This window comes from Balaenoptera acutorostrata, chromosome 3, assembly GCF_949987535.1.
Source record: "Balaenoptera acutorostrata chromosome 3, mBalAcu1.1, whole genome shotgun sequence".
NCBI lineage: Eukaryota > Metazoa > Chordata > Mammalia > Artiodactyla > Balaenopteridae > Balaenoptera > Balaenoptera acutorostrata.
The window spans coordinates 115,839,510-115,861,031 of NC_080066.1; the positions used below are offsets into that span (position 1 = coordinate 115,839,510).

Below are 21,522 nucleotides of genomic sequence, written 5' to 3' on the forward strand. Positions count from 1 at the left end.
CACCTCCCCCAAGAGGCATGGGGCACAACAGTGCAACCACAAATAAAGGAGCCTTGACCGCGCTCCCAGCTCCTCTCTCAGGCATCCCTGTGCACAGAAAACACGACCTGATCCCACATCAGCCCAGGGTTTCTGCTTACCATGCTCTGATCCTCCATTTCCAAAGAACCAAGACAGAGTAGGGTTTTTTTCAGTCCTGATTTAATTGTAAATGTATGTTCATCTTTCTTTCCTCATTTAGGAGGCATTCTGTGATAAGCCTCTGGATCATCTTTTTAGGATGTCTAGATCCCATTCAGCTCTAGATAAAGATGAAGCTGCAGCTGGATGGAACGAATGGCCTGCCCTTAAAGCAGGACTTAAAGGATGGCTGTGCTGACCGTTGGCATAAAAGCACTGGCAATGTTGGCTGGCATGCAGATTCCCAGGTCCCTTCCTAGCTTTCAAGAATCCAAAGTTTGGGGGGTAGGACCTTGGAATCCATATTATTAATAAGCTCTCCAAGTGATTCTTGTGCATGTTCAAATTTAAAAACCACTATCCCTAGAGGTTTTTTTGGTTTTAAATAAATCCCTGATACCAGCATTAGGTGTCATGGGCTTTCCAATTAAGGAATGAAATACGTTTTCCCCTGTGTGCCAGGCCCATTTAGTTATTTGTGTACAGGACAGAGCAAGTTAACTTCATCTGTAAGAGGAAGAATGCCTGTCCTCATGCTTATGCATGAGTCTTTGCCTTTAGGACCTTAGGAGCTCATTGAGAATAGAGAAATTAGTTCCTAGCTTCCTTCCTTCCTCTGCCTTCCAGAGTCGGGAATGCCCTTATCTACAGCTTTAGGTCTGTCCACTTCCAGAGCCAACCTTCAGTGAGTCTTTTCAGCAATCAGACCAAGCACCAACTGGTCATGTTCCAATTACATTCCCCCTCCTGCTCGCCTCATTTCCATTCAAACCAAGTGGAGTCCCTGAGAATTCACACTTTCTAGCTGTCGTCCTTCTACCCAAAAGGATTGGCTTCTGCCAGGGTTCCTCTTCCTGAACTTTAGCCTGGACACTTCCCTTGTACCCAGTCTCACCTCCTTTCTCTTCACTGCCAGAGCTGCCCTTAAGTTGAGCCCATCTAAAACTCTCTCCAGTTCTTGCTGGTCCTCTAGCCTTAAGTGCTGAATCCTGCCCAATTCTGAAGAGCCCTGATCTTAGGCAAATTCTTAGGGACAAACTCCCAGAAAGCCTTCCACCACCCACGTGGTTCCTGAGTTGACTGCCACCTCCATACCTAGCTGATGATGACATTCCACAACCGCCTCTCCTCTGTTGCATCCCCTTTGGCCCTGGAAGAGGCCTGCATCTTCCCCTGCTCCCTGCGAAGACCTCGTTGCCCCCTGTACCTCCCCTCCATTCAATCTCACCTCTGCCTTGAGAAGTCAGCTTATCCCTCTTCTGTCTTTTCTTATCCCCAGTTGCTAAAGTCCCGTTGTGAATTATGATGAAGATTACTAGAAGCGAGGCAGTTTCTAGAAATAACATCTGAGACACTGGAAAGGGAAGGAAAACAACACTCTGCTGTTCTCCTGCCCCTCCCAGGGCCCACAGTCTCCTCCTCCAGCCATGAGCTCTCTTCTCCGTAGTGTTTGCATCTATGGACAAGTACTTGGTCTCAGCTAAATTGCTGTGTTGTTGTTCTCTGTTTTTCCCCCAGGCCTTGCGCAAAGACCCAGGTGGCAGGAGTCAGACAGACAGGGACAGAGGGACCTGTCAGGGGAGATTCTCCAACCTATGATATAGTCTAAATTCAGGAAAACCCACTGCCTAAAAATTTGCATGAAGTAATTTCCATGAGGTTGATATTCTCACGCTGGTTTAGATTAAGTTGTTAGGCTGTAGGCTAGATGTTTAGATTAAGAAGACCCGGCTAACCCTTTATCTTCCAGCAGGTTGTGGGCCACCTCACAGCCCCATCACTTAGAAGTAATTAGCTGACTCTCCCACCTTAGCTAGTGAGTTGATGATCTGTATGCTGAACCAGACTTCTACAGGGGAATAAAAGAAAAAAGACCAGAGTGCCAGGAGGAAGCCTAATTTTTAAGGTAAATTTGGATTCCCCTAAAGGACAAGTGAAAAAAATCTCTGAAGATGCACTAAACCCAGGGAATCATAGTTTTTTTCCTGCCTGCAGCGTTTTTGGTTCCCCTCTTTGTGTGGCCCTATTCTGTACTTTACATTATGTGTGGAAAATAATGCACATGATACTTAGCACTTCCTTTTGATAAAGAAAATGTTTCATAGGACTAGTAGTAAGATTTATTCCTAAAAGAATGGAGACTAGCTTCCAGATGTATTTTCCCATCACAGACTTTCTTTCCTTAGGTATTGACAGAGGGGAGGTTTTATCAAGGTCTTTTTGATGGGCTTGTTTATAATGAGAAGTTATTAGTGGAGCACATCTAAGTGTTTATCACCAACAGACGACGGAAAGGAGCATATGGCAGGAAGAGAAATATATATTTGTCCAAGAAACATGGCTTGTTAACACTCCCACACTCGTCCTAAACTCCGTGGACATGTAGTCTCTGTACCGCGCACACCCGCTCATTGTGTCAGAGAAGAAAAATAAAAGTCAAACAATGATTTCTTCAATGTGGGACTGTCAAATGATGCTAATTTGGACATTTTCATCAAAGATGGTGGGATTTCCACTCAGAAATGCTTTGCATGCTGCTTCACTATGGCTGGTATCTGGGCAGTACTGTGTAAGGGGTTTAGAAAAATACAGGCTTTAGCATTTTTGCACAGCTCTTTATGATAAAACAAGAACAATGAAAGGAAATGTGAGGATTGAGCTCTTATATAAAATTGAGCTCGGGGGCAAAGAATCTTTTCGTTCAGAAATCTCTTTTGAAGAATGCCTGTAGATTAAAGACCAGGCTAAGACAAACCTTTAGAACACAGAGGCAGTTTTCACCTGACACTGGCCAAAACCAAAGCATTGTTCCAACTCGGTTGTGACCCACAAACCCCTATTGATTAATTCTTAAAGTAAGCTCTGCATTTAGTAACTTGAAGTTGTCCTCCGAAACTTCTGCCCTTGCCATGGGTAAGGGGAGTGGGAGGTAGGGTAGCCCTACAGCACAGTGAAAGCCCCTCTATTGAGCAGTAGGTCATAGAATTCTCTAGAACTTAGCGAGAACCCTAGGTATCAACACCTGATTCGTATTCTCCATTTTATATCTGAGGAGATGTTGCCCTGGTCAAGCTAGATGACTTGCCAAAATCACCAGAACCAGAACTCAAATTAATTGTTCTGTTTCCCAATTCAACGTTATTTCTACTCCACAGTATTCCTTTCACTTTAAAGTTACTAGGTTATTTTTATAGTTTCACAGTTCTTGACATACTATTAGTATTTAGGCCTGTATGTTTGTATTCTAAATCATTTCTCATTCACCTGCTTAACTCTACAAGGAAGCCATCCCATTCTCTGGGATGTTACCACGGGGCCTGGTGACCATGCAGCAAGTTTGGCATTTATGTCAGAATGGAATTGTGGATGGATAAAAAGGGGGCTTAGAGTTTTCAGAAATGTTCACTTTTTAATAAAATTAATCATTATAGATGAAAAGAAACTCAATTTAGAGAAGCACCTAAGTTGCTTTAGGCTTCAGATACTCAAAGGGCTGGGGTCGGGGGGTATGCCTTTGGTGTTCGTCTCTCATCTGTGTTTTCTCTGTTGGTAATTGCATTGAATTGCTTGGTTTTAACTATCACCTCCAGCCAAAACACCAAAACAAAGCACAAACCAACAACCAACCAAGTCTTCCAAAACCATATCTTCATCTACTCATAAGTATCCAACCCCTTTTTCCAACTATCCCCAGGATACCCTGCCCAGGATTTCCCCAGGCTGCTCAAATACAAAATGTCCACAGGGAAATCTTTTTTGTCCCATTGTCAGTGATTCCTGTATTCCCAGGTACCATTTAGTCTATCATCATCATCTTCCTATGACACAGGCTCAAAATCGTGGTGCTTCTCCCCAGGTCCCATTACCAATTTCTACTGCTTGTACCTGCCATTTGCCCCATCTCTGACTTTTCTGCTGACACCAGTTGAAATGCTCCTGGAGCCCTGGGTGTCTCCAGTAGGTTCTCTTTTAGATTTGTTTATCTTTTCTTTTATATTCCAGCCCTTTTCTCTATCTGGAACCCCTTTCACCATTCTATGATTATATCTTATGGCAATTTATTTTAATGCCAGTTTCATGTAGCCTTCCAGATCCATTCGGTCAAAAGTATTTTCTACCTACACTGACCTCCCAAAGATCTCATTCTATACCTTTCTTATGGTGCACACTTGTTACTTAATGAAAATAGTATTTGTTGAGCATATACTGTGTATCAGGCATATACCTAGGCATATACCTTTATATACGTTTTCACTTAATCCTCTCAGCAGCCCTATATTCTGGAAGTCCATATTTAACTGGTGTTGGGTGCAGCTTGGACATGGGGACTTTTTAAGACTCTCTGGGTGACTCCAGCGTGTAGCAAGGTTGAGAACCACTAGTAGAACTCCAAACCCATTAGCCAGACATTCTCCTAGCAGATATCACCTTTGAAGTTCTAAAAAACAAATTTTGGGCCCCAGCCCAGTGCTACCAAATTAGAATCTCTGGGCGATAGAGCCTGGGAATCCATGTTTACACAAACAAAACTTCACAGGAGATTCTGTCACGTAACCAGGATGGAGAACCACTTTCTTGATCAGACACTGTGTTCCCTCCCAATATTACTATATTACAAGTAATTGTTTATGTTTCCTCCCACTATGTAGTCTGTAAACCCTTTGAGGACAGGTTTACATTTGATCCACCTTTGTTTTCTCCCTGGCACCTATCAAGGTCCCTTGCACATAATATGTTTCAGAAACTAAAAAACCAATAAAATGCCCTTCAATGACCCTACTAAGAAAACAAAAGACACCTTTACAGAGTACTTATTCTCTCTGTACTAGGTTTTTAATCTCTAATATGCTGACCTGGAAAGTAAGCAAGTCATTTCAGTTTTCTGAGCATCATAGTTGCATGGCTACCCAGTACCAGAGCTAGTGCCAGTGCCCAGCTCTTCTGATAATACTCTTTCCTCAACACCTCAGGCCTTCAAAGCAAATACAAAGTGAAAAAATCAACTATCTGTGTGTTTGGATACCTGCTCTCGGCCATGTTTCTAAAATCTGAAAATAACTTCTCACAATGGAAAAAAAAACTGTTGGCATTATGAAATAGATTTGGGAAAATACCTTAATTTAAACCCCAAAGTTAATTACAGGACCTAACAGGTATCCCTTTTCTTCTCTTCAGCACCATCCTCCCTCACCCCCAGATGTACATACATACAGACAAACACACCCTCTGATTGTCCTTTGACATTTCTTGACAACTGTTAAGTTATCGCATTGGTAATTTTCTTTGGTTTTTTTCCTTCTTAGTTTGTACAATTTCTCAAAGACTTTTCAAATAACCTGGGCTTCTGACTATAAGTGAAATAATTTCAAAGGTTCATACACAGTTTATTTAATGCAGTAAATTGGCATCCAGTATAAACTTCTAATGTTTTGTTCAATATGAATACGCACATAAAATGTATACAAGCATAACAAAGTTGAAATGATGCTCAAGCACGACCTAGAAACCTAGATTCTAGTCTCTTTTTTGCCATTTCCAAGCCCGATGACTCTGGTTAGGGAATGAACATTCCAAAGCCTCTTTCCTCACCCAAAAAAAAATGAAAAGGAGAACGACCTAAAATAGACCCTCCCAATTTTTCTCCCAAATATGAAATGTCATGATCCTTTAAAGTAATAATAATTTATTTGGCTTTTGGTCAAGATTAAATGAATAATCGGTCCTTACCCATATTATTCAGTTGACAGTTTTACAGGCAATCAGAATTATAATGAAATTTACAGACTTCTTTACAATTTGGAAAGTGTTCACCACCATTACCACCTTTGATTTTCATAACGTAATTGCAGAATAGTCATCATTATCCCCATTGCACAGGAAAGAAAATTGAGATGCAGAGAGGTTGAGTCCAGGAGAACGAAATCAGGAAATGGCAAATCTACTCAACCCTACTTTTGACCCCCTTCAACACCTCGATGGCCACAGGCAAAGCTGGAGGAGATCAGAGGCGGGGTAGATCTGAGTGCACACAGCTCCCCCAGCAGCCTGTCTGCCTTCCCAGAAATGTTTGCTAGCCCAGATGCCTTCAGATTGCTTTGGAAGAGAATACCAAGTGGGGATTTATTTAACATATCATTTCTGGGTGTGAGTTTTCCTGAGCATTTATAGTTCTGTGTTTTTCCAAGAAGCTGAGTGTTCCTGATAAAAGAAGACAGATAATGATAAATGAGCATCTATGTAAGCCTACCTGGGAGGAGGACCAGGGACTGTTAACACCCCTCCTGTGAAGCTAATCCCATTTCTTTTAGCTATTTCTTTATTAGTTAATGAGGTCGTGCAAAAACGTGTGTCTGTGATGATGTTTTAGCATCCCTGCCTCTAGGAACATTTTCAAATATTCATAAAGTAGCTCGCCTGACCAAAGCTTAAAGCAAAGGTGCATTAAGTATGATTTTAGTCTACTTCAATGCAGGTGGTCAAAAAACTGCTCCTGAAATAACCTAAATAATCCTCCTCGTTGGTGTTTCCAGATCCACAGCTCTGGGCTCACACGTGAAAGGGGACAGGGAAGAGGTATCATTTAGAATAGCCAGGACTCCAAAGGGCGGCTCTGTAAGCTTTGATCCTGCTGCCTGACTGACAGTAGTGTGGCTTGCTTTTGGAAAACTGAATAACTTAAAGGAAACAAAAACACAATGAAAAAGGAATTACCAGTCAAGCCCCTAGGAAGGAGAGCAGATGCTACTTCTTATTGCTCCTGGGAGGCCAGAGACCCACTTCCCACTTTGGTTCCTTCTGGCAAGGAGGGAAAAGAAGAATTTCAAAAACTGATTTGGTGCCCAGGGGTGCATTTGGAGAGGCAAACCAAACACAGAAAGTTAGCCAGCTACGAAACTGATCTCCAAGGTACCGGGAATGGCAGCGAGTACCTCTACAACTGGGTTTGGGAAGGTCCGCCACAGTGTCATAGGGCCCCAGGAACACAGCTAGAGTACACACACACACACACACACACACACACACACACACAGAGTCTCCAACCCCCCACACGTATACACACCTGCCTTCTATCATCCGGAAGCTATGCCACCCAAATCCTTATCCTTTCCATCCTTTTATGATTTCATTTTCCCAAAACATCGTTTAAGGAAACTGACACTATGACTCTTCTCCTATGTTCAGTTTACAAACAAATGAACTTTTTCCAAAGATGGCTTTATAAAAATAATATTATTTAACATATGTGCGGGTGATGAACCAATTTCCTTTGGTTCAGGGTGGCCTGGACTACCCATGGTATACTTTGGCTAAGAAACCAAAAATCACAGCCCAACATTGTCCCTCCCGTTTCTGAGCAAGTGCTCCTGAGCCGCCACCAAAATGGTGCAAGGCTTCCTGACCCTACTGTGGTGTGTGAGCTTAGGGAACAAATCATACTCCAAGGTCCTCTAACCTTCAGTCCCAGACAGCACTGCGATAAAGCATGGCATTACATGTACGGGTAACTTAGCACTGCCTAACATGGGATATCCATGCTCAAAAGGACACATTCATGTCACTGTCACTGAGTTTTTTAATCACTGGAGTTTGGCTTTTTTTGCAAATGAAGGAAAGCTCTGAGCCACACTTCTGAAAGGAGATGTCCGTGGAATCCCACTCAGTACAAATTTGGAGAGAGACAGACATCATCCATTAATAAGGGCTGATAATGCAAACGCTTCTTTTTGCAGCTCAGGGCTCAACTTTCTTGTCCTTTTATCTGGTTATGAACTTCCTCTAAATGTGAAAAAAAAAAAGTCCTGAAAAATAGCAATAGCATAGTAATAATGCTGCCTTGAGAAATGCTCAGAGTATAATATCATTTCTCTTTTGTCTCTTGCCTTGAGGACATTGAGGGCACTTTGACAGCCCTTATGATTACACAAGATACAAGCTAACATTGGTTATTCCAGATGCAATTTTGCATTTCTCAAAAGAAGTACTGTTACAGCCCAGATGTAAATTTGACTGTGTCCTGTACTTAATGTTCTATTACAGGTGATTCACATAACGGGCCGGCTACGACTGAGGGTGTCGCTGTCCCACGGGAGGACCGTCCCCAGCCAAATCATGGGTCTCGTGGTTGTGGCTCATGCCTTGCCTCCCCCTACGATCAATGAAGTCAGAATTGACTGCCATATGTTCGTCACTCGAGTAAATATGGACCTCAATATCATTTACTGTGAAAATAGGTACTTCATTTTTGTTTTCATTTGCCCTGTTGTATGTTGCACATTGGTAAGGGCTGGTGTTTTCAGCAGTCTGGAGGATTTTACTCTCCCAATGAGGCTCATTATAAATCCTGATCTTATTTTTAATGGCTGCTTGGACTGACACCAACCATGCTTTTTATTTGAAATTTACATTGCTGCCCTGATTTACATCAGGGACAACAATGGAATGGAATTAGGATTCCCAGGCATCCATATGCTATAACTAAGACCCATTTTGGCCGAGAACCCAAGGAGAGAGGTGGGCTGAGACATTCTTGGCAAAACGATGCAGTAAGAGGTATCTCCTGATGCCTCAGCCAGACCCATTTCCTCAAGGACCCAGCCTCATGACGGTCAGTGTTCACACAGGCATTGAGCACCTTGTCCTAGTCAGCTTGGGCTGCTGGGACAAATTGACATAGTCTAGTAGCTCAAACAACAGACATTTATTTCTCACAGTTCTGGAGACTGGCAAGTCCAAGATCAAGGTGCAGGCTGCTGAGGTTCCTGAGGGGGCATGCTCTTCCTGGCTTGCAGAGGGCTGCCTTCTTGCTGTGTCCTCATATAGGGGAGAGCAAGCTCTGATCTTCCTCTTCCTATAAGGACACTAATCCCATCATGGGGGCTCCATCCTTCTGACCTCATCTAAACCTAATTACCTCCCAAAGGCCCCACCTCCAAATACCATCACATGGAGGGTAAGGATTTCACTCTACGAATTTAGGGAGTACACAAACATTCAGTCCACAAAATATGTAGAGAACAAATGAGAATTTGAGGCCCCCAGAGGAGAAAAGACAAAAAAGAAATTTGCAAAACTATTCAACGACGCTTTGTAATCCTGAGGATTTCACTGTGATAAATTAAAGAAAGATGACTCATCATATGAATGACTTGGCAGACTGAGCTCTTCTAAAAGGACTTTTTAGCCTCTGGTTAAAAAGTTCACTTTTCCATTAAGCACAAAGCAAGGGACAAGGAAATGGGACAGTGCCCCTTCAGACCTTTCACCCAGAAGTCACCAGCCCATCATCAGACTGATTTGAAGAAGAGAGAATCACGGGGTGGGGGGGGGGGCGTGAGGTGGGGAGGGGAGGTGAACACACGTCGGCTGTGGGAAGGAAGCTTGGCGACACCGTCCACCCTGGTGCCACGGGGAGAATTACCGAATTAATTTGTGGGGACACTTTTGTGGCTCAGATTATCGTCAGGCATGAAGGCAGCACATGTTTGCTGAGTCCTGTGATTGCCTTCGGCGGGGTTGGGGGGGGGGACAAAAGAGAGGAATGGTCAAGTGGCTAAGGAAATTGACCTCTTCAGGGCCCAGCCAAGAGGAAGACAGACAGCGCCTGCATTCAGTCCATTAGGAAGCGCTAAAGATGTTGAGATCAAGTTAGAAATGCCTCCCCTTTCCGGTCAGGCTTTGATTCAGAGGAGAGAATTCACCATGGGAAAAGAGTACCCGCCCTGAGCTTTTTAGTGTTCAGTGGGGTAGAAGATACCATGAACCTGTCACTATTATTTAATAAGTAACTCAATCTATTTTCCAAGTTTTGGGGGTATTTATTAAAATTTTATCATCATGACTGTATACTTGGCTGTGTCTAAGGTATTCTGCCACGACCACAGAGAATCAGGAAAGATGAGTTTGCCAGAATGAGTAGCTAGAGTTGGCCAGGAATAATAGAGAGCGATAACATTTACTGAACACTTGCTACGCCCTCAGCCATATGCGAAGCGCATTAGATGCACTATGTCACTGAAGCTTGAGGACAGTTTTGTGAGGTCAGTGTTGCCCCTGTGTCCATCGGCCCCACGCAGTTTCAGCTTAGAGAGAAAGGTCGAGTGCCTTGACTGAGGCCAAGATTTGAACCCCAATCTGCCTTATTCAAAAACCGTGCCTCCTGTGGGATCCCCCTGCATTCCTTGTCTCTAATTTTTCTTCAGAAGTCAGGCTAAATGGTAACGAATCAGAATAACCACCGAGGTGGAGCTTTCATACACATGCAGCCATGAAAGAACACAACTACAGCCCACAAAGCGGCCTCTTCTCTGATTTAAAATTTAGAATGATGGACACCCAGGGAGGCAGGTAGACAGCCAGGGGATGGAGTATGGCTTTGCGTCTTTGGAAACATACGTCGGCTCCCTCGATTCAGATTCACAACCACCAATCCCGGCAAAAAAGACGAAGCCTCATCTTATTTACGTTAACTCCCAGTGATTGGCCTGTCCCCAAGCCATCACTTAATTCTCATTCCTGTTATCACAGGTTGATTAATTCTTTTGATGCCCTCCATGGACTTGAGTGCCTTATGGTGCCACTCTAGTAATTGAGATCACTTTCTGTGACCCACTTTATGCTTTTTTCTTCCCATTAAAAACTGTTTTTTCCACAACCCCTTATTAGCCAGTACAATACAGCATTATTCCTCCACTGAAGATGATAGTGATTATTAAAAAGGATCCCCGTTAAAGGCAATTGCATATTGAATCTGAGGGAACAGCATACCTGTGTGTCAAGCACTGTGCTACATTCATGTCATTTCATTCATTAATCCCCTCGCCAGCCTCTGAAGTTGTCTTACAGATAAGGAAACTGAGGCTCAGCGTACAAGATGCCATCAGGATTCTGATCCTGATATAGGTCATCAGACCGGTCTGGAGCAATTCTACACATATATTAAGAGGTCTTTGAACACTGAGCTGGTCACAATTCACCACGGTAACAGGCTCTGAGAGTACAAAAGTGCTTCCACTGTTTTGAAGGATTTCATTCAAATAAAAAATAAAGGACTGTCTTCCCTAAAAGAATGGAGTGCCTTTTTCCCAGGGTTTATTGTTTAATTAGGGGTCTACTAACTAGAAAATAGAGCCCGCTCCTTGACTCTGCAGATCCCTAGGACAGCCTTGGGCAAAGCCCACATCTGACGCTTTCAGAGGAGCAGGCAAATTCCAGAAACACCAACGACAGCCTTTAATGACATCCTTATTCCCTCATTTGCAGAAAGGGGGTGTAAACTGTGCTTGGAAAGCAGTTAATGGTTTTAGGAAAACACCAACTAATCTGTTTTGTACCAGAAAACCATGGAATCCTGAGAAAACACTCCCAGAATTCTAGTTTGGCCCAAAATATGATTTAAATTGCTAGATGTTGAGAAATTCACTCACTGGGTAGTGTATTTTCATTATTTTCCATATTATTTTGGTTTGGTTTGGTTTCTTATTTCCTTGCCTTTAGGGGTCAGATTTCACTCCCCAGCAGAAATCTCACGGGTTTCTCTTAAAGGTGCCACAGCTAAAGATTCACTTCATATTTGATAAGTCAGAAACCATGAAAAGAACAGGGGCAGTAAAGAGAATCAATTAAACAAAAGATAAATTCTCTTTGGGATGGACCGAAATGAATCTGATCTTGGACAGGGAGGGAGAGAAACAGCATTCTGGCGTGTTCGTGTAAACCAGGCAGATTCCCCCAATGTTTTTTCCAATTTTTGTTCTTTTTCTGCGCTCCTGCCTGAGGACATTGCCGTCTGGACAATCAGTGACAGAAGCTTACACACACATATGGTCGAGCACAAGCCTGGCAGAGCTGCCAAAATGGTTTAAAAGTTTCCGCGTGGAATCCACCACAAAGTCCCAGTTAAAAGGGAGAGGAGTGAAAGCTGAGCTCCCAAATGACTCAGACGAAAAAAGATAATACCCCCAGGCATCTGTATGTCTCAGCATTTAAATTATATCCCTTGAAATGCCAATTTGGACTTTGTGCCAAGAAGCAGTCGAAGCCCTTTTTCATGGAAATACCCAATAGAAGACCAATCTGTTTAAATGAAAGGTGTCTCTAATCATTTGGTATAAACATAACATGTTTTTATTTTATTATGTAACCTTGCATTATCTTGGCCTCTAATGAGGATCTCGCATTGTTACTGATTCTCAATAATTTCATAGAATTATGTTGTCTAAATATGTATTCTGATACAAAAAAAGAAAAGAAAAACCTATCTAATTATTTCAACACAATTGCTTGATCTAGCACAATTCCTACTTTAGAAAAAGACTGTTGATATGTTAAAGAAAATACTTTTATCTGAAAAGGGTTTTCCCTCAGTGCCAAGTCTTCCCAGGTACCCTGGTATAATGAAAATTGTCAGTATATTTGTTTCTAAGTCATTTAACAGTTTCTATATTTCCCCTCCCTTCTGATTTCCAGCCTGTGTTCTTCTCTTTGTAGGATTAGTGATTATATGGATCTGACTCCTGTAGACATTGTAGGGAAAAGATGCTACCACTTCATCCATGCTGAAGACGTCGAGGGCATCAGGCACAGTCACTTGGACTGTAAGTACCTCCTATGCACGGGGACAGCTGAGCCCAGCCAGGATCAACTGTCTCAGGTGCTCTTTTGGTTTCCATGCCAACTTCTCCCTTCACATCTCCTGTACATCTGAGATGACTGTCAGCGCGCAGTGAGAAAAAGTGAGACATAAATCACTTCAACTTTTGTTGGGATTAGATTGAAAGCTGGACCTCCGGGCCCAGAGAAATTGCTGGATCTGTAGGTGCTCACCTGGGATTTCGTGGTCACTCTCTCTCCCATGAAGTGATGGGGGAATCTTTGTCTTAAGTGCCTTCTCGCCCCTTTCATTTTCTAGAGAGCAAATTCCACTGTGAAATGTGTGGTCTCAGTTTCAAAACAGACATGGGAGAAGACAAGTTCAACTAGGCCAGAGCTGCATAAGAATTCCTACTTGACTAGCAGCAAAACTGTGATGGGGGGGGGGGGGGGCCCGGGGACAGGGGCAGAGTGCCTCGTGTGGATACGGCAGCTCTCAAAGGTGCTGACTTTTCACTCTATTTCTGGAAAGAGGGTTATTTAGAGGAGCCGGTACCTCCATCTCCCGACTCTTGGAAGGGAGAAACTCATCTCAGCTCTTTGAGTCTGGTTCCCAGCTCCTGGCCAGCAGGCTCACCTCCAAGGCACCTTTTGTGGCGTTTAAGCAAAGCAGGACCAGCAGTGTTCCAACTGGGTCCAAGCAGTAACTCGCACACCAGCGTCCTCATGCACTTTTCCCTCATCAAACTCAGCAGGGCTGTTTTCACTATGTGTGCAAGGGATCTGACAATCCCATCAGGCAAGAGGCACTGGTCTGGTGGACCTCTTAGGAAAGGGCTGCCCTTTTCCAACAAGAGATTCTTTTTATGACCATTCAGTAGACTCTTCCTAGAAAATGAGGGCCCTGCCATCTATAGTCCTAGAAGGTTATAAACCCGGTTCTGAACTCCACTTTTAAATACATGCAAGGGGACACAGAGGAGATGGTACAGCGTGAAGCAGAAGCTTTTATGTAGTAAAACCAGCCAGGTGGCCTCTGTATTTATTAATTTCTTCTTCCCTTTCTGGCCACGGTTGAGGAGAGCTGTTTCAGATCTTTCCCGCCCTTTGCCGTTGTTTAATCATTTCAAACTCAGATCTTCAGAGGTGTAATGGAGAGACACTAAGCTAGCCAAAGTCTCAAACTGTGAGCATCTTGTACTGTGTTTTTTATTTATTTGTTTGTTTGTTTGTTTATGGCGTGTTGGGTCTTCATTGCTGCTTGCGGGCTTTCTCTAGTTGTGGCGAGCAGTGGCTTCTCTTGGTGCAGAGCACGGGCTCTAGGCACGCGGGCTTCAGTAGTTGTGGCGGGCGGGCTGAGTGGTTGTGGCGCACGGGCTTAGTTGCTCCGCAGCATGCGGGATCTTCCCAGATCAGGGATCGAACCCGTGTCCCCTGCATTGGCAGGTGGATTCTTAAGAACTGCGCCACCAGGGAAGTCCCTTGTACTGTGTTTTGAACCCTGCATTAGCAACACTGACAAGGGAGCAAGGTCAGTGTCAAATTCTGTATATACTGTGTCTCTGGAAAAAAGCCTGCCTGTGAGGCTGCTCTGGCAGATTCTACTCCCAACCCAGAGTGCATGCCTTGGTACGGCCCCCCAGCGATTTAGGGAACATACTTGTTGCTAAAAACGAATGGATGTCGGGTATCACAGAAGCAGATGGCTCTTCAATTAATTGGGGGAAGAAATGATGCTGTTTCCTGAAAAGACACATCAGGTTCTTTGGAGCTGGGAATTTAGAGAAAATGGAGAAAAATCAGGATCTTTGGAGGAAGCTATGAATATATTTTGGGATGCGGATATGCCAGCGATCCAGACTTTGAAAATGAATATATTGTTTGTAGACACAGTCAGAGACCATGTGTGTGGGGGGCGGGGGCTGCTTTTTCATTCTGGAATCTTAATCGAGGTCTAAATTCAGAAACCCGATGCTGACAAAAAGGAACTTTGTCCTCCTCCGTTATTATTTGGAAAACGTCATGCTATCTCTCTGGGATTTGATTTACAGCTTGAAGAAATACAATTCCTCAGGAACAGTGAGCCAGGGCAGTTCATTTCTTCCCAAAAAGCAAGGTCTCCCACCAATACCTTTGATGCCATTCTTTCCTATCTACTTTTATCTCGTTTTCAGTACCTGGAATAATTTGAGAGTGCTGAAAATAAACAACTCCGTCCGCCATTCACTATTGTGCTAGTATCCTAATTTTTCTGGTATCTTGCCAACTAATGAACAGAGAAGGTATGCTTTCAAATTCTGTGATTTTTTTTTTCATTACTTGATATTGACATGCTGGCTATTGCTTTATGATTTCATCTGCTAACAATGATTAAGTTCAGTCTTTCAACTCATACACATGACTTCTAATTTTAAGTTCTTTTAATAACCTTAAACACATGAAAAACAAATAGAATGAGCTCATAATTCAGCACAGTAAAATATACTTCACATATTTAGCTATCACGCTGTGGAATAACTCCACAATGTCAAGTAGCACACAATTAGTAAAATTGTAGGGGGAGGAAAAGGAGTGTTTTGATCCTGAAGAATTTTGATCCTAATCAGATTGAAATTTCAGCATTCTTGTAGTGCTTAATATCTTCAATCACACACACACACACACACACACACACAAATCAAACTGATGCCAATGTCAGGTTTTGCATTCTGTGACTGAAATAAAATGCTAAAATATACAAATGCATCTTGCTTTGTACAATAAACATTAACATCATTATAAAGTAAGATTGAGTCTAAAATTATGTGATGGAATGTCTGATGTTTACCTAATTCTCAAACCAAAGTCAGCCCAGTAACAAAATGACAGAGCATGTAATAAGTCTTGGTTGTGTAAACATTGAAAAAAAAAAAAAGGCAAAAAGCCAGCACAGCATCTTGCTTGTCCAAAGCCCTAGGCTATTACTGAAGGATGCCTCAACTGTGCCTTCTTGGCAGGAGAAGGTCATGGTGACATGGAATCAGCTCAAGAATAAGATAGAATTCTAAAACAAAGGGATGGTTAAAAAATAAACCACATTAACTATTTAGCTTTTCTTCCTAGAGCTATTGGCACAATTCCTGGTTCTGTCCATGAAAGACAGGTTGTAGTCATCTGATCATATTTCTGATATTTTGAGATGTGTCTTATGCTCCAGTTTATGGATAAAACTTAAAGAAAAAAAAGACTCGACAGCCTTTGATAACTCAAAATGCTCTCTTTATCACTTAGATCTACTTCCCTAGCATAGGTATCTGTAAATCCATAGGTGAACTCGTTTCTAGAATAAGAAAAGTAAAAGGGAATCTCAGCTGCACCAGGATTTGACAACTCTGATAAATTGAAGCAAAAACTTTGGACCATTTACTCGCCCACTAGGTTAACATGAGACGCCTGAGAGTTCACTGGGTTTCAACACAAAGAATCACTAGGAATCATTATCTATACCAACACGGTGGGTTAGTGAAATTACACTGGGATCTCAAGGGAGTTTAGGTCCTCTTCTATCATACTGTGACCAAAGACCTGTGTGATTTTTTTTTTTTTTCTCTAAGCCACCTCCCTGGAGTCACTGAACCCAATTTCATTGATTCTTCAGGCCAAATTGAGCAAATCAACATTTCAAGGTTTGAATTTTAAATCGCCCATATTAGCAATTATTTGAGCACCTTTTCCTATCACCCTCCAGTTCTCCATTGCTCAGGATGTATTGACCTCAAGATGACCAGTCACATCTCCCTGGAGTCACACATTCCCATTACCTAGAGCATCTGTGTCACTCTTGAATTATGAGAACGCTTCACCATCTACTGCTTTGCCTCTGCCTATAGCCCAGAAAATAGAAGGGCAAACCACACATGCTAACCAGAGGAACATGCTTTGCATTTTGCTTTCGCCCCTGTCTATGGAAGATGCTGAATTTGCCTTGAGATATCCTTAGGGTTCTTCTTCCCAGGTCACATCAGCAACGACTCTCTAAAACCTGGAAAGAGTGGCCTGAGGGAAAACTTCCTTTCTCTTTATTACGTTGTGTCCCAGCAGCAAGGGTCAAGGCTCGGGCTCTGGAGCAGTGGAGCTTTAGAAAGAAGGAGCCAGCAAGCATAGAAGTGGTGGCAGTTTTCCCTTCCTAGAACTGCATCCAGGATGAGGAAACTCTGGAAGATTTATTTCAGAAAGAGAGGAGGACTTTTCAGCTTGTCTATGAGATCATTAGAGTTAAAAAGCACGGCCTACCCAATATATTGGGGAGCTGTTAAAAAAGAATACAGTAGCCTGTTTATTTCTTAATTACAAAATTCTATACATCCTAACAGAATGAATACACCGCTACCTGGCATAATGCATTCCACGCTGTTTTGCATCAATAACCCCTACACTTCCCTCCTGAAGGCGTCTCATCACCCAATGCAAGCCGACTGCTTAATGCAGGACTAATTAGTATATCCCCTTCCAGTCTGCAGGCCCTCCATTGTAATTCCTTCCCTGCTCATTTTTTTCCACAACCAAGCATCAATCAAAGTAAGTGCCCTGCCTGCCTAGGAAACACAAGATGTCCTCCATGCATTTGTCATCTGCCACAAAAACAAAGGGGGAATGTAATTGTTGATTTGGGTATGCAGCCATCACGCGCAGTGAAGGAAGCGGCGAGTGAAGGAAGGAGGGAAGGTGTAAAGTTTGATGGGTGGACCAAATGCAGACGGCACAGGGGACTTTTTCTATTTCCTGATCTTAGCTTTTTCCAGCGCTGGATCTTTAGGGATTGAGCTGCCACCTGATCATTGGCTGGACGTTTTCCCCCAAAGCAAATGAGTTTTTCCTCTTCTTCCATATGATTATGAAAATTCGCATGAAAGGAAATGCATTTAATAGCTACCGTGTCTGACTTTTTTTCAGAAGCCAAGTCAGCCTACATCATGTGCCTGTCCACTAACTAAAAAGACTGTCAAATGGAGACAAAATAAAGTCAGGTTTTTTATGCAGGAGTGAATTAGGTATTTTTTGGTTTTGGTTTTGGTTTTGGCCGTGCCGTGCGGCATGCAGGATCTTAGTTCCCAGACCAGGGATCGAACCCGTGTCCTCTGCAGTGGAAGCTCGGAGTCCTGACCACTGGACTGAAAGGAAGTTCCCAGGAGTGAATTAGTATTATTACTTTACATCTTTTTTTCTTTTTCAGCAAGTGCTGATTTTAGCTTTCTAAGTCCAAGGTCAGGCAAACACAGAGAACAGAGACCAGCAAGGGCCTACCTACCAGCTGAGTGTCCCTGCTCCATTACATACTAGAAATGCAGAATTTCAGGCCAACCCCCAGGTTTACTGAATCCAAACCTGCAGTTACAAGATCCCTAGTTGACTTGCATTCATGTAAAAGTTTGAGAAGTACTGACTACACTGGTATTTAGAAGGCATTATTTTACATGGAGTAAAAGTAATACAGATCGACTAACGATCTCAAAGACTTCATTTACCCCCCTCCAATTGAATGAATTTTATTAATAGTAGTAAAATATGAATAGTCAAGTGGCTCTGAGGGCATCTCAATCAGCGTTCAAATGAAACGAGTGTGATTACTTGGTAAAGAGATCGACTTCTTTACAAAGCTGTAAAGTTTTGAATTGCAGTGGAGAAAGTTAATATTTAGCGGTATTAGTCAACTTGTAAGCAAAAGGAGGTCTTTAGTTTTTCCCCAGGTTAATATTTTTCCATGTACTTGACTACACGTGTGACTAGGAACAGTCATATTTTCCCTGTTCAGGGTCATCTAACATTTGTGAATACTTGCTACACACAAGCTTCGCAGTATTGCTATAAAGTTTCAAAAATAACTAAGTTATGGTCACTACCTTCAAGCAGCTTACATATTGGTAGAGAGGACAACATGAAAACAGCCAGTTTTGAAAAGGTGGCATAAAATGAGGACCATCACGATGTGTAAACAAAACAAAGAAGCCCCAGAGGTGGGGGCCACCAAGGAAGGATAAGAAGTTCCACGAGGCACATTTTCCCTGGACATGGAAAGAAGATGGCAAGATGGCAGGAGATATGATGGGGGTAGGCATCGGGTAGGTGTTGAGGGTATCCCAAGCTTTGAAGAGCACACGAAAAGACGCAGAATGTAGCACGTTGATCTTTTCTCTCTGCTCAGAGAGAAAGCCAGATCTTTGATTTGACTGATATATTCTAATGCAATTCTAACATGGATTCTTGGGCTTTTCCTTATTACTATTTCAATTAGTAGCTGCTTTTATTATCATAACAGAAACACCTGATATTTGAGAGAAACTAACCCATTGCTCTCATAAAGCATGATCAAGAAAACAAAACAATGCTTCTAAGTCATCCATTTTAACAGAAATCAATTAACCTAAATAAAATCAATTCTAGTACTTCTTGTACTTTATACAAAATGAAGAACAAGATGACATCGTTTTTCTAAAAAACACTTTCTTTAAAATGTTGATTTAATGACACCCTGCATATCTCAAAAAAAAAAAAAACCCTCAAACTTTTTTTTAAACACAAATGAGCAGCATAGGATTAAATTTGTGTATGTGTTTAGCATACAGTGTTTTTCCATTAACATAGGGTTAACTAAAGAGCAGCTTATTTGAAGCTCTTTAAGAATTCCCACCCCCTCTCTGGCCTCCTCAAATCTGGGGGGAGACATATTAGCCAGAACCCACCTGATTACAAGTAACAGAAAACCCAAGTAAAAATGACTTCAACTTTCTCTGTAATCATCTTCACTTTCTCTTCATGATCAAAAGACAGCTGTAGCACAGCCAATCATCAGTTCCTCACAGGACAATGTCCAAAGTCAGGAAAGGGTCAGTTGCTACTTTGTGTTCATTTTTTGAAAGAAAAGAAAATATTCCCGCAGGCCCTCCAGGAAAGTCTCATTGTCCAGCATTTCATCAAATGCCCCAGCTTCCGCCAAGCGCTGGATGGAATTACTGTGGCTGGTTTGAACAAACATTTATCCCTCCTGAGACCTGGGGGAAGACCACCACACATAAAGCCCCAAATGGGAGTTCTATTACCCAGAAAGAAGTGGCGGAATAGCTGTTCAGAGGACACTCAACGGCGACCGCTACCTGGGAGAATCTGTAATGTTTTCACAACAAAGTACCAGGATTTCTGACAATCCACAGAACAGCTGAACACATGACGTTTGTCTGGGCTCCTTTAAATAGTCCCGATTTTATGGAACACTAGTTTTTGTATACCTATGCCTCACCACTTAGATATTTCTTGCTAAAGATATTTAGTAGGCTTAATGAAATGACTGCATCCAGAAACACAGAGTCTGCCAGAGACATAAAATAAACCTGCCTATAAGGGGGAAGGGGAGGGTGGGACGAATTGGGAGATTAGGATTGACATATATACACCACCATGCGTAAAATAGATAGCTAGTGGAAACCTGCTATAAAGCACAGGAAGCTCAGCTCAGTGCTCTGTGACAACCTAGATGGGTGGGATGGGTGGGCAGGGGGTGGGAGGGAGGTCCGAGAGGGAGGCGATATAGGTATGTGTACGGCTGATTCACTTCACTCTACAGCAGAAGCTAGCACAGCATTGTAAAGCAATTATACTCCAATAAAAATAAAGAATAAAAAAGATTCACCTCATCTTTTTACCTTTTTTTAGGTCTCCCTACATCCCAGCTTAACCTCTCCAGTACTCCATTCCTCTTCATTTTTAAAGGAAGGTGAAGGATTCACCCAGGCCAGGTTGGACCTGCTGTGCTTTCATAGGCCTCCACGCCACTTTCCATAAGTCATCACTGTGATAAACTTACTAGTAAAAATGACTGATAAGCATCTGTCTCCCGTTCAAAGACAAAGAGAAGTAAATCCTTATTTTCAGAAGGAAGAAAACATTTCCAACAGTCTCCCACAGTAGAGAGACTTCCCCCTGAGTCTCGTTGTGCAGTGTTTCATCATATTCCAAACCTAAACCAATCCCCAGGAAGGGAGACAGAATTTCTGTGACCAGTTCAGACTCAGACAGGAGTTCAGGCCGGCGACAGATTTTGCTCACTTTGCTATCCCCCAGTGCCTGGCACAGAGAGGCACATTCAAAAACATTATTTATTGAATGAGTGGATAAATCCACCATTTCCCTGATTTCCTAGTCATAAATCTTAATTCCATGTGCAAGAGTTCACTGTGTCCCTTTATATAACAAACCCCCACCAAAAAAGAAGGTTTGGAGGCTAAAAAATACTCTGTTCTTAACTATTTCAGATCAAGAAGGTCAGGACTAAACAGTACTGAAACTCCCTGACTGGACTGAAAACAGCTTAAAAAAGATCTGAGATCTCGGATGTCACTCGTGCCAACAATTACTTTGACTCTTCCGGTTCTAGAACATGATCCCCTCAATGTTCAAAAGCCTTGGTCTCCAACTCAGCACGTTATCATCAAGAAAAGGGGAATTTATTTTTTAAACTTAACAAATTGATATGTTCTCAATCAATGAAAAGTTTTCTGCAGGATTCAATATTAACAGTTAATAAAAATCTGTCAATCGGCGGCGGTGATATAGGAAAAAACCTCTTCTGAGGTTATAAATCACACAGATAGCAATTCAAGCAGGGCCTGTCATTAGGATATTAGGGGGAAAATCCATAGATGATGCATAGTCATTCACAGACCATCCACGGGTCTTCTGTCCTTAAGCTCGTAACTCACATTAAGTATCAAATATCATTCC

General features: G+C 42.5%; 1 protein-coding gene across 3 annotated transcripts in view; it reads left to right on the top strand.

Annotated features, from left to right (window-relative positions):
• NPAS3 (neuronal PAS domain protein 3) overlaps nt 1-21,522 on the top strand; it is an 865,587-nt gene that overhangs the window by 828,021 nt on the left and 16,044 nt on the right. For all 3 annotated transcript variants that reach the window (XM_057544365.1, XM_057544366.1, XM_057544367.1), the window contains 2 exons: nt 8,218-8,411; nt 12,667-12,773. In XM_057544365.1, the coding sequence (XP_057400348.1) occupies nt 8,218-8,411; nt 12,667-12,773 (301 nt within the window). The remainder of the gene's footprint in view (nt 1-8,217; nt 8,412-12,666; nt 12,774-21,522) is intronic.